The 13,288-nt window shown below is 40.2% G+C and overlaps 1 protein-coding gene across 1 annotated transcript in view; it reads right to left on the reverse strand.

Moving 5' to 3' along the window:
• Positions 1–13,288, reverse strand: part of LOC114104827 (antigen WC1.1-like) — a 185,280-nt gene that overhangs the window by 25,931 nt on the left and 146,061 nt on the right. The window contains 5 exon segments of the mRNA XM_071609306.1: positions 2,398–2,712; positions 9,439–9,753; positions 11,126–11,257; positions 11,260–11,439; positions 11,517–11,609. Coding sequence (XP_071465407.1) covers positions 2,398–2,712; positions 9,439–9,753; positions 11,126–11,257; positions 11,260–11,439; positions 11,517–11,609 — 1,035 coding nt within the window.

A 13,288-nucleotide genomic window follows, 5' to 3' on the forward strand; every position in this document is an offset into this window, starting at 1 on the left:
TGCTATGAACATCGATGTAGCAGTGTCCCTGTAGCATGCTCTTTTTAGGTCTTTAGGGAATAGACCCAGAAGGGGAATAGCTGGGTCAAATGGTGGCTCCATTCCCAGCTTTCCAAGAAATCTCCATACTGCTTTCCAAATTGGCTGCACCAATTTGCAGTCCCACCAGCAATGTACAAGTGTACCTTTTTCCCCACATCCTCGCCAGCACTTGTTGTTGTTTGACTTCCTAATGGCTGCCAATCTAACTGGAGTGAGATGGTATCTTAGGGTGGTTTTGATTTGCATTTCTCTGACTGGTAGAGATGGTGAGCATTTTTTCATGTACTTGTTGATTGACTGTATGTCCTCCTCTGAGAAGTGTCTGTTCAGGTCCTTGGCCCATTGATTTGCTGGATTCAGTATTCTTGATTGGCAGGTTTTTCTTCAGTTCTATTAAAATCTCATGGCACTCACTTCTGACCTATATGTTTACTGTTGAGAACTCTGCCATCAGGTGAATTGGGACATTCTTATATGTTATTTCTTTTTTTTCTCTTGATGCCTGAGAGTCTTTATCTTCCATCTTTGAGAGATATACTATAATATATAGAGATAAGAACCAGTGTTTTGCCTTCTAAATAAAATGCAATTCCTCAACTAACTTTTCACCTTCACACAGAGACTTAATCTTCTTTATATTGTACTACCAGGGTTTGAGGAAGAATGAGGTGGGAAGTACTGTGGCCACCAACACTGCAATGCTATTTCATACACTGAGGCCACATCCTGCTAAGGCAAAACAGCAGTGGGGAGGAATTAAGAACCTCAATGCTATGAGCTGCCTACTGCTGAGGTGGACTCAAGGCTCCAGACTCCTGCAACCAGCCACAGGTGCTGCAGGCTTTTCTTGAGTCTGTCCCAGCAGCACACAGGTCTTGCTCTTTTATATATGTTCTACATTTGAGGCCTCTAATTCCTACTCAGTGCTGTGTATGATCCTTTTTTTTAAAGAGAGAGAGAGAAAGAGAGAATTTTTTAATATTTATTATTTTTTTAGTTTTCGGCGGACACAACATCTTTGTATGTGGTACTGAGGATCGAACCCGGGCCGCATGCATGCCAGGCAAGCGTGCTACCGCTTGAGCCACATCCCAGCCCCATGTGTATGATCCTTATTGGCCTGACACTGAACTCCAAGTCAAAGTCCAGTGCCAGCAAGGTGCCCTGATCCTTAGAGTGTCTTGCTTTTCCCTCTTCTGCTAAAGGTTGGAGAAGTAGTGGTGGAGACAGACTCTTTGCTGCCCAACACAACAGAGTTCCAGAGTCTCAGTGTCAGGTTACTGGCATGGGGACAGGGTTATAGGGCTCTGTTGGGACCCAGGTTTCACTGTGGCAGGCCTAGTCCTGGGTTTCAATTTAAGGTCTGGGCTAAATTCCCTTTCCATTCCCCCCAAAGTATGCATTTCTCTTCATTCTGGGCTGCCTGAGGTTAGGGAAAGGGCAAGTCTTATCTTCCTTCCTCCCTCAATGTGTCTTTATTTTTTTTAATCATTGTAAAAGCATGCACTCACCTGCTTTATTGTCTCTTATGAAGCCAGTTTGGTGTGTGAATTACAGTTATTGTGATGTATTTGTGGGAGTTATTTGATGTATTTGAACAACTATTCTGATCTGAGTCCTAAATTATATATCATCTTACCATAATAAATATGCATTAATATTTTGTTTCATCCAACACTGATCTGCCAGCACAGGACTAAATTCATCTCCCACATATGAGTTTATACAGATGTTGCTTTAAGAAAGAAATGTAGAGAGAATCTATTGTAGTAATGATGGAAGGAAAACCTGTGTCTCATAGCATTTGCCCACAGTTCTTTGGCCCTTTCTGCCAATGAGTTGATAATTCTGATGTCTGAATCTGGAAAGGAGAATTGCAATTTTCTGGTAATTCTTAAATTCCCCTGTGATGTGTTTAATCCCATCCTTGTGCCTGTACACCTATTAACCCAGTGAAGAATTATCTCTGGCTATACATATATGAACATTCAATTCAACTGAAAAAAAGTAAGCCCCATTCTTGTCTATCTTTTGAAAGAGGATATGTGTGGTAATTTATAAATAAATATATAAATAGTAAATTATAGAAACAAAATTATGAAGATGATTTTAAGTGAAATGATTCTACAAAAAAAAACCCTATCTTTTTGAGTATGACTGCAGAGAATGAAAAGGACAGTATTTGAGATTTACAAGAAATAATTAAAGCCCATTATCCACTGCTATTTTGAACACCCAGGGTCCATGGGGAACTCTGAGTCCTCTATGGCTCATCTGTCTCTTATTTCTCTAGAATTGAATACACACTTTGGTTCCTTCCATTCTCTTAGACAGTGGAGAATATGCAGACCATACCTGAGTAGATGACACCTGCGTCTGCAGCATGTATGCAGTTGTGTTGCCCCCAGCCTAGAGAAGGGCACTTCCACACTTGGTCCTCCTCTCCTGTGAACTTCAGGTCATCCAGCCAGAGGGGCCCTGATCCCTCCCCAAATTGTGCATAGTACATGGCATCGAGGGCCACTCCACTGCCCATTTGTCTGCACACCACATGGGAATCATTCAGGTCCCAGTGGTAGCCACAGACAATGCCCCAGCAATGCTGGTGAAGGATCTCCACTCTGCCTGCACAGCGACTGCCTCCATCCACCAGGCGGACCTGTGGAGTCTCTGAGGAAAAGAATCATGTCAATAGTTGTATTTACAAAGAAAAGGAGAAGGGTATTCTTTTCCTCTGGTACTCCCTCTCCTAGCCAATCAGTTTGCAGAATCCACTTTCAGACTGCAGAACTTGCTGTGTAAGACATGGAATTGTTTATACCAGAATAGTAGCTAAATTTCAATTTCTACCAAACAAGTGGGACAATTAATTGTGTAAAAAAAAAGAAATGAGTTTAAACACATCATAGTCTAGTTAGATGTCTCAGGTAGAAGTTATGAGGTAGTTCCCATCAGAGTTAAACCTACTATTTGCAGAGATCTTCACAGGATCTGATAACACAATTCTAGAAATGTCAGGTTTCCTAGCTTGAGTAGATAAAAATGTCTTTTTCTGAATAATTTCTAAAAGTCAATGGGCCAGCATCTGATTGGTTCTTATAAAGCACACAATTGAGTGCCAATGGCTAGAGATGTGGAAGGACCAGGGCACAGGCATAGAGTAAGGAGATCAAATGTGAGATCATCAGGAACCTCAGGTGACAGCCATGAATCCAGGATAAATAATAATCATATAATCATAAGATTGAAGAATGAATTGACCATGGCTTGCCTCCAAATATTTCACTAATGATTCTAGGCTTCAGAGTTCAGATTGGACATGTAATGTCAAAACTTGATTCACTTTAGGTATATTGAGCAAGTTGTCAAAAAAAGATGATTTCAGATATCGACATTGCTCAACTTCAGTAGGTATCATAAAATGTTACCCTTTTACCAAATTCTTCTTTCAGGAGTTGTTATTATTCAAAAATAGGACGTAAATGGCAGAAAAGAAGTAACTTTGTTGTGACTCTCTGAGTTAAAACTATTAGGAAACAAAGGGATATTTGTACTTTGAGAAGAGAAATAGAGGAACTATAAACAACAGGGAGAAGGAGAAAGGCAGCCCAGAGAAAAGTATAAAGCAAATTACAACTTAATCTCCAGCTTCCCGGGTGAGGGAGGCAACCTTCAAGCATAAAGTAAACTGGAGAATGTAGACAGCCTAGATGGTGTCTTACCTGTGGGAGAAACACATGGTTCTTACAAGCTTTAGATCAAATTTAGGGAATTGTTCTGAGAGAGAATACTCTTGTACAACAAGAAAGCTTTAGAGAAAAAATTCATCACATTGCTCAGCAAGCTCTCAGAGTGATATAACCAGGAGCTATATCAAGAAGGGGCCATTGTTAGGGACTAACTGCTCTGGGGTTTAGACAATATAGGGTAATCACAATTTTAGGCCCCTGGGCCACCCTGCCACCGTTATTAGGTGTAAGTTAATGTTCTACAGTCTCAGGTAGGAAGAGTGACTGACACAAACATGCTGAGAGCATCAAATAGTAGGGGAAGGATGGAGGTCTCATTGGTAAGTGGCCCCACTCTCGGTAAAGAAGAGCAATTCCAGGCAATGTGGTTGCACATAGATACCAGGTCTGAGAACTCAGAGACAGCGTCTGGTAATTCATTGCATTCCCATGTCGTCTATCCAGGGATTACACTATTTTCCACATGCTTTCCAGGAATTCACCATGGCTAGGACCCTTAGCACACCCCAATGGGCACCTTCTAGAGGCATCTGGGGCAAATGTGTGCCCACCCGTTGGGTGTGCAAACCACCAAAGGAAGAGCTGACTTGACATATGACATGCTTTCAGGTTTCCAGACAAAGCCCCTGCAGGGATATTATAACCTGTCTTGTCAACACTCCTTTAACCTCCTTAACGGGAAATGAGGAGAACAGTATAGCCAATCTATTGCCTCTGATCCCAGCATGTTTGGTGGGAAGAGAGAGGAACTGAATCTGATTTCTTTTGCAATTGACTCCCACATTCCTGATGGATTCAAATGTTAGATGACCTGGAAAAAGTGTCTTCAATGCAAATACTTTGGTGGGAAGAAATTTTGACACGTAGTTTTCTTTATGCTTTATTATATTTTTATACTATTATTTAATTAATTTGTTTTTAATTCTTCAAATGATTTTCCCCCTTTTTCTTTTTCACCCCTCCCCTTCTCTTTATTGTACTTGTGATTGACCCCAGAGGCACTTTACCACTGAGCTACATCCCCAATCTTTTAAATTTTTATTTAATTATTTATTTATGAGGCAGGTTCTCTCTAAGTTGCTCAAGCTGGTACTGTACTTGGAATGCTGTCTCAGCCTTTAGAGTCCATAGGATCACAGGCAAGTGTCACCTGCCTGGTTATGTTTTCCCTTTTTTTGTTACAAATATTTTTCTTCCTCTTTCTAAAATTCCCTTTCTTCCTTCCCTTTTATTTTCCAACTTCAATATTTTTTGAATTAATTTTCCTTTTACTAATTCTTTACTTTCTTTTTCATTTCATATTTCTTCTTCCCTTTATCTATTGTTATTGCTGTTTTAGTTGTTGTTGAGTGTAATTGATTATTACTGTATTTCTATAGGTGTTTTATTTGGTACCGGGGATTGAACTCAGGGAATTTAACAACTGAGACACATTCCCAGCCCTTTTAAAATTATTTTTGGGGAGAGGATACTGGGGATTTAACTCAGGGACACTGGACCACTAAGCCACATTCCCAGCCCTATTTTGTATTTTATCTAGAGACAGGGTCTCATTGAGTTGCTTAGTGCCTTGTTAAATTGCTGAGGCTGGCTTTGAACTCACAATCCTCCTGCCTCAGCCTCCTGAGTGGCTGGGATTATTAGCATGTACCAACATGTCCAGTCAGTTTATTGTTATGTTGTGGTTATTGCTATTGTTTTCTTTTTTCTGAGTTATGTTGGTGATCAAACAGAGAACCTCAAACATATTGGGTGTGTGCTTTGCCACTGAGATATAACTCTTGCCAATCTAGAGAAGTTGCACATTACTGAACACATGACCTAGTGCTGATAAGGGTTGGTGAGTATTTCAACTTAATGAATAGGGAAGAGAGAAATCCACAGCTGATGAGCCAGCCACAAGTAGGCATAACTCCTGCTTCTGGACAATCTCCAGCTTAAGAAAACATGGGGGAAATAATTCAAATGATGTGGGAAAAGTGATTTGAAGGGCCTCAGCACAGGTTGTTGCCCTATACCCTCAGACCAAACACTAAAAATAATACTGGAAAAATAACTACAGAAAGAATGCCCTTCACACTGTGCTGTATATAACAACATGCATGAACTACCAGAAAGACTCCATTTGTATGAGAAATACAGAGAACAATATTGTGCTCTGAAACTATACATGGAGTTTCAGAACCCATCATTACCAACCAAAGAAGCCACAGAGAAACAACCTACAATGTCCACTTGGAATTAATCTCAACTCTTCAGGACACTGACACCCCAAGTCACATTATTAAGAGAAGGGTGCTTACCAAGAAGACCCTCACATAACAGATTTATAAGCAGAAACACTAGCAGCCAGGGGGCATGAATGATGTACTTGAGACCATGAGAGAAAATAGTTGCCACCTACATGACTATGTTCAGAAAAGTTATCCTTCAGAATCAAAGGAAAATAAGACTTTTGAAGATAAGCATCAGTAAAAGGAATTTTGAATTATGAACCTGCAATGTAGAAGATAAGGAAGCAATCCTACACACAGAATAGAAAGCAAGACAATCTAACAATGAGATCATAAGAAATAATAAATAACACTAGAAGAGCAGATAAACAAGTGAGAAAGAGGAAAGAATTAAACATTATCAATTCAGTAAATCATTAAAGCTCCAAGATGAATAAGGGAGAAAGACATGATCACAGATTATTCAAACTCTCCAGAAAAAAAAAAAGACAGGCACTTGTAAAAACCTTTCAAATATAATTCTGAGAATCAGTGGTCTGATTTTCAAATTAAAAGATGCAGCCTGGATAACTGCATTAAAAATCAAGATCCAACAACTTGCCGCCTGCAAGAAATCTACCACATAGGCAAAGACATATGTAGACTGAGAAGAAAATTATTAAAAGTGACATTGAAAGCAAATGGAACCTGAGAGTAAACAGAAGTAGCTGTATTCATATGTGAAAAACACACTCCAAAATCAGTCAGAAGAGACAAAGAAGGTCACTACATATTAGTAAATAAAATAAACCATCAAGAAGATATAATAATTATAAATAAATATGTACCAAATAAAAGAACACAGAATTTATTTAAAAAACAATCATAAGCTATAACAAGAAAACAAACTTCCATACAATACTAGGCGTATCTTAATATCCCATCTCACTAATAGATTTGGCATGCACAGAAAATATCAACAAGTACACATCATAGTTACACTACCATTATACATCAATTGGACTTAGCAGATATCTACAGAATATTCCATACAACATCTTTAGAATACACCTCTGGGGAAGTAGGATAGGTAAGTAAGAGTAGAGAGTCTGAGGTTCAACCAAGAATGTGTCTAAAATTTATAAGGTAAATAGAGAAATAGCAAACCTATTAGACAGAATAAGAACAACCAATAAGGTAGAGTAACCATATGAGAAAAAAAATGAGGTAGATAGCTGAAGGTTTCAATTTTCCAGGGATTTGAGGCAAGATCATCATTTAAGTGTATGGTGGGCTTAAAACATCAGCATGAGTGAGATCTGAGAATTTGTAAAATAACATATTAAAGAGAGGGCAAGAGCACATGTGAGAGCAGCACACTAGAATAGAGAGGATCATTGTGGATGGTTCATCAAAGGTTGATCACAAATTCAAGGAGACTAGCAGGATAATTTCACATTATAGCAAGATACAGTACTTGTTCATGATCCAACAGTCCTTGCCTAGTCTAGTGCAGGCAGGGAAGAGTTAGGTATTTACACAACCACTCTTGCCATTGACAGATAAAGAAGAGAGCAGGGAGTTGAGTGTACTTGAAGGGGGTGATTATAATGGGGCATCATGTTGTAAGAAGAACATGTGCAACTCAGAGGAGAGTGGAAAACTGGAAAAATGATAAGGGAAAATATTTGGAATCTGCATGAGTATAAAATATCTAGAAAAGGAGTATCAAGACTATGTGCCATAAGGAGAAGAGGCAACAGTCAGAGAAAGAGCAATGCAATCAAGATCTCAGGATGGACAGGTAGTGGTCAATAGTGTGGCCATACACAGAGATGGAGTGAGAGGGAGCACAATACCTCAAAGGGAGAAATTCAGGAATGCAGAGGCCAGGATGTTATCTCAGTTGTATTCAAGGATATTGGCAGCACCAGGAACAGGAGTCAGAGGAGCCTGGTGAGCCTGGTACTGCAGCCTTCTGGGTTGAGGGGGAGTCTCATGGGGCAATTTTCATGGGGCAGCTGGACATGGAGAAAAAGAAACAAAATATTGAAATTTCAAGGCACACCAGAAATATCCTAAAAATGGGATAGAATCTTATTCTAAGATTTGACCTTGAAAAAAAGGGAAGCATAGAGCCTCTGAATGATGAGGACATTATTGTTTTCAGAGGACAGCCAGGGTTTTATCAGAATAAGAAATTAAAGGGACATTATAAGTTTTAAGAAATTAGAACATGATAGTTTCCAATTTCCAACAGGACCCATGGAATGCTTACTGGGAGAGGGATGAAGTGCCACATTAGTTTCCAGTAGGATATGGATAAAGGCAAGAAAGTGGTATCAACAAAGACCACTGGGACTATGAGGAGATAAATCCAAGAAGAAAGTAAGGGAAGACTCACCCCCCCATCTCACAGAAATTCCCCATAATGTTGAGATGAGAAGACTAACAAACAGCTTTTCAAGAAGATTGTTATTGGGGCCATGCCTTGGAGAGAACTTAAGCTCTTCTTACCCATCCAGGTAATCATGTATCTTTCCCCTCATCCTCTTCTTGCTCTGCTCATGATGAGATTTTATCACTACCTCAAAGTCACCATGCTCCTCCTTTCTTCTTTTATTGGACCACTACTCATTTAGTTATCAAACTAAAAATGATTACTCTTTTCCCCAAATCACATATTTCCACAGTACCTTCATGACACTCAAATTTTTGCATGATCGTGTTATCAGGCTGGAGTGGAAAACCTATGAAGACAGTGGTAGTGTTTTCTTTCTGTGTCTGTCCTCCTGCCTGGAATTAAGGTTCTACCTCCAAATCACTTGATTACTTTTCATCAACAAAATGGCCTGAGATGTTGTCTGTCTGGTTGTAGATGGATTTCAGAGTAAACAGCCCAATATATTTGATTTCCAAATTTCCCCCCCCATTCACTTGAAAGTGTGAGAGAGCTGAAATGTTACTCCTTATCTGAGATAAATGACCACCATGATACCTATCATCAGATGATAGTAATGATTAAGCCTCATTACCTGTGGTGGGGTGGAAGTGTGGGAACAAAGTGATAGCACAGAGCAAACAATGTACACAACTGAGGTCCAGTTCACCCCTTTACTAAGGAAATACAGTTTATATAATAAGTTATTAGTATAATTTAAGACTGCATGAGCTAATTGCTAAGAATGTTCATCAGAGTATAACTTCATGCTCCCATATTCTCAGTTCAGTCTCTGGTTCTTTTCACATAAGTTGCTACTATCAATAGTTTCCTCACATCTGCCTTTGAAACAGGACTACAACATGTTGATCAAGTAATCTCTATCCAGTAGACTAATTTCAACTCATCCATTATGCTTGAATATGTGAAACTTTCTTAATAACAACCTACAGGCATAGGACAAACACATAGAAATAGACAACAAGTAGGTCACCTGTACATGTGATATGAGCTTCCTCATTTGCAGAGCAAGATTGGTGTTTCCAGGGGTCAGAAGGACACTGCCAGAGAGAGATATCAGTTTCCCGACAGTGGATTCCATCCACCCAGCGGGGTATAGAACCTTCTCTGGAAGGAACCAAGAAATTCAGAGTCCCACTGTCCCCACAGCCAAGCTGTCTGCAGATCATGGACAAGGTCACATCTTCCATGGGGCTGTGACAGACACTGCCCCAGGTGTTGTTGTAGAAAACCTCCAGCCACCCAGCACACTCCTGGTCCTCACTTACCAACCTGAGGGCCCGGAACTCTGAAACCAAGAGGAGGAAAACAGGGCATGGTGACCATTCAACTATTACTGGTATTTTTTTTTTGTTATTCCTAGGTAGTGAGTGCTTATTGCTGACTCTGGTGAGAAAGTGCCCACTAGGTGAAAGACTAGATGTTTTGTCCCTTTAATTCATTTTGCTAACTTGTAACTCTCTTTACAACAATGTAATATTAACAAACGCATAGGCAGGGACATTGATGTGGGTGTTGATTCTGTAGAAAGTAAACTCTTATCTACTATCTGCTATCTATCTATATTCATCTACTATCTGACTAATCATATGACAGATCCTAGAAAAGGAGCATGGACAGAGGGGTGGCAGAATAGTGGAGATATGTCACTTCCTGATCCTGAGAGCCTGTGTATATTTTACCTCACATTGCAAAAGGGCTTTTCAGACAAGATGAAGACAATGATCCTTTCTCTAGGCACAGTGGGAGATGCCTGTAATCCCTGTTGCCTGGAAGCTGAAGCAGGAGCATCCCATGTTCAAAGCTAGCTTCAGCAACTCAGTGAGGCGCTATGCAACTTAATGTGACCCTGTCTCAAAGTAAAATATAAATAAAAGGGCTGTGGCTGTGGCTCAGTTTTTGAGCCCCCTGAGTTTAATCCCAGTACAAAAAAACAAAACAAAACAAAAAAAAAAACAAAAACACAATTACAAAAGAATGTTTTCACTGTGAGACTGTGAGATTATCTTAGATAATCCTAGATAGGATGACCCAATCTAATGACATCTTTACACCTGTATCCTCAAAAACAGATAAGCCTTTCTGGCCCTCATCAGAGGGAGATGAATGTGGAATTGTGAGAGGGTTGAGATGTTTTGGTTTTGAAGAAAGAAGGGGTCATACGAGGAATTGAGGCAACTTCTAGAAGGTGAAAAAGGCAAGAAAATTAGTCTCCCCATAGTTTCAGCTGTTGCAGCCTGCTGAAACCTCGTATATATCCCAAGGAGACCCAGGTCAGGTTCTCACCTACACACTGTACGATGATAAATTTGATTGTTTTGAGTCACTCATTCTATGGTAACTTGTTACAGCAGAAGTAGAAAATTAATTCAGTGGGTCAGGATGTTTTACCCACATGTTACAGAACAATGATGACTGCTTTAAATGGATATTGCAGAGAATGACTGTGTCAGGGGACAGTGCTGAGAAGGAAGGAGCAGAAGCTCAGGTGCTTCATCAGGAAATAGAAATATCTCATCTTCTCCTTTGCTTCAGGGACAGGAACTGTGAGCCCCCACCTTCTTTGTCAGCAACTGCTAAACCCCTGCCCTAGGACTCAAATACCATCCTGCAGACCCTCTCCTGCCCTCCCCCACCTGATCACAGTGTGCACCACAAACCTGAGCAAATGACTCCAGCATCCTCCTTGTGACTGCAATTGTGCTGTCCCCAGCCCTCGGAAGGGCATTACCACACATGGGCCTCCTCTCCTGTGCAGTTCAGCTCATCCAGCCAGATGGGCCCTGGCCCTCTCCAAAGTAAGCAGAGATAGTGGCTTCCAGGGCCACTCCACAGCCCAGCTGTCTGCACACCACATGGGCATCACTCAGGTCCCAGCTGTCATCACAGATGGAGCCCCAGGAGCCCTGCTGCAGGATTTCCACTCTACCTGCGCAGTGATTGCCCCCGTCCACCAGGCAGAGCTGTCTGCTCTCTGAGAAGAGACAGGGTCATGTCAGTGGGCATTTGCACTGGGAATGGGGAGGCTCTGGTTCTGGGGGCCTTGCTCACCTGAGCAGTTGGTAGTGTGGCCCTCTGAGGCTGCAGAGCCTGCTGGGTCAGACCAGGAGTTATTGCACTGGGGAAGCAGCTGGGTCTGGTATTCTACAGAAGAGATTAGAGAGCAGGAAACTGAATTAAGATAAATAATAATCTAGTGATTGCATCTGAAAGCTCTAGGGTATAATCTGGAATTTCCTATTTTCAGAGCTGACTGTCTATTCAAGAGTTTTGCTTCTTCTTCTGACATACTCTTTTAAACCAAGACCCAATAATTACTTTAGGAAAGTGTTAATATATCAGTGTTGTTTGAGTGCTTGCATAGCTTCCAAGGGAGGAAGACTTTGAAGTCAAGTTCAGAGAAATGTAAAAACTAGAATCAACTATTTTCCCCTGAAGTCATTTAGTTGAGACTGAAAATCACAGCATGTTTGCCACATTTCCCTGGGAGTACCCTAGTCAAATTTAGGTGAGACTGAAGAGGAGAATCCTCTTAAAAATCCAGAAAAGTTGTTAATTCAAAGAGTTTTTTTAAATAGGAATGAGTGCCCAGTTTCTCACCATTTCAGTTCTCTTTGTATAATGGGATCTACCCTAAATAAAGTGCATTGAAAAAAGTAAAATCTTTTCTGAAGGTTTGTACGATGGAATTTTTTTTCAAATAGAATATCTGTCCATCAAAAAACAAAAACAAAACACCACATATATAAAAGAGTTTACATAGAAAATGAAGTGCACAAATGAGATAAAATAAGATATTCATAGAATGGTATTAGTGTTTTCTCATAGGTAATTGAAATAATCATGATTAAATTTTGTAAATTAAGTGACATGATGTGCATTTTGTTAGAGAAATGATGATAAAATCCAATCAATACTGTATAGAAAAAGAAGTAATGAAAAAGAACCAATAAAAAGTCAGTAACTAAAATAAGAAACCAGAGGTTCAGTCTAACAACACTGCAGGTTAGCACAAAGTAGAAACAGTAAGTGGAAGAATGCAGGGAGCCATCCGTGAAAAACACATGAGGATCTTCTCTAGGCATGAAGCCAGGGGGATTTCAGGTTTAACCTTGGGAACTATCCATGGCTCTCCCATGCAATAGATTGCCCAAGACACATGACCTTTATCTTTGCATCGCTAGGAAGATCTCTCATGGTCACTTCAGAGAAGGGCATTACCCATTGGGACCTGGATATGCCACCTTTTTAACCTTTAATGGAGAACATTCTATGGAAGGCCTTTGATGTCCCCCAATATAAATAAAGCAGGTGCAGGCTCCATTTTGCTTTTTAGTACAGACGCTTGATCCATATGATTGTCTAGTCCGTCCTGCCCCTTCTTTCTGAAAATATTTTCTGTGTCCTTTGGGTTTTTTTGTCCTTCTATTTTTCCTAGCTTTTGTTTCTCATCCAGCTCATTCCACTGAGGGGAACCCCATTTCCATCACCTGTGCAGGATGTGGGTGAGAGAATATCATGTGAATATATAAAGTGAAAAACAGAAAGACAAAAACATAGAAAATATAATAGGATACTAAGAGACATGGTGAGAGAAGCTCACATTCCTATATACTCTACAAGTTTTAGGTATTAAGACCATAAGAGATAGTGTAAAAGTATAAAGTGGAAAATACAAAAAGTGAGTTATCTAACACACCTGTCATTTTAAAAAATACCCACAAAATCTGTGACATCTATCCATTGACCTCTGCAGTCCATTCCTCCTTCCCTCCCATCTGGGCTGACAGGGGTGAGTTGACTAAAGCAATAGAATGTGGTGA

This window comes from Marmota flaviventris, chromosome 3, assembly GCF_047511675.1.
Source record: "Marmota flaviventris isolate mMarFla1 chromosome 3, mMarFla1.hap1, whole genome shotgun sequence".
Lineage (NCBI taxonomy): Eukaryota > Metazoa > Chordata > Mammalia > Rodentia > Sciuridae > Marmota > Marmota flaviventris.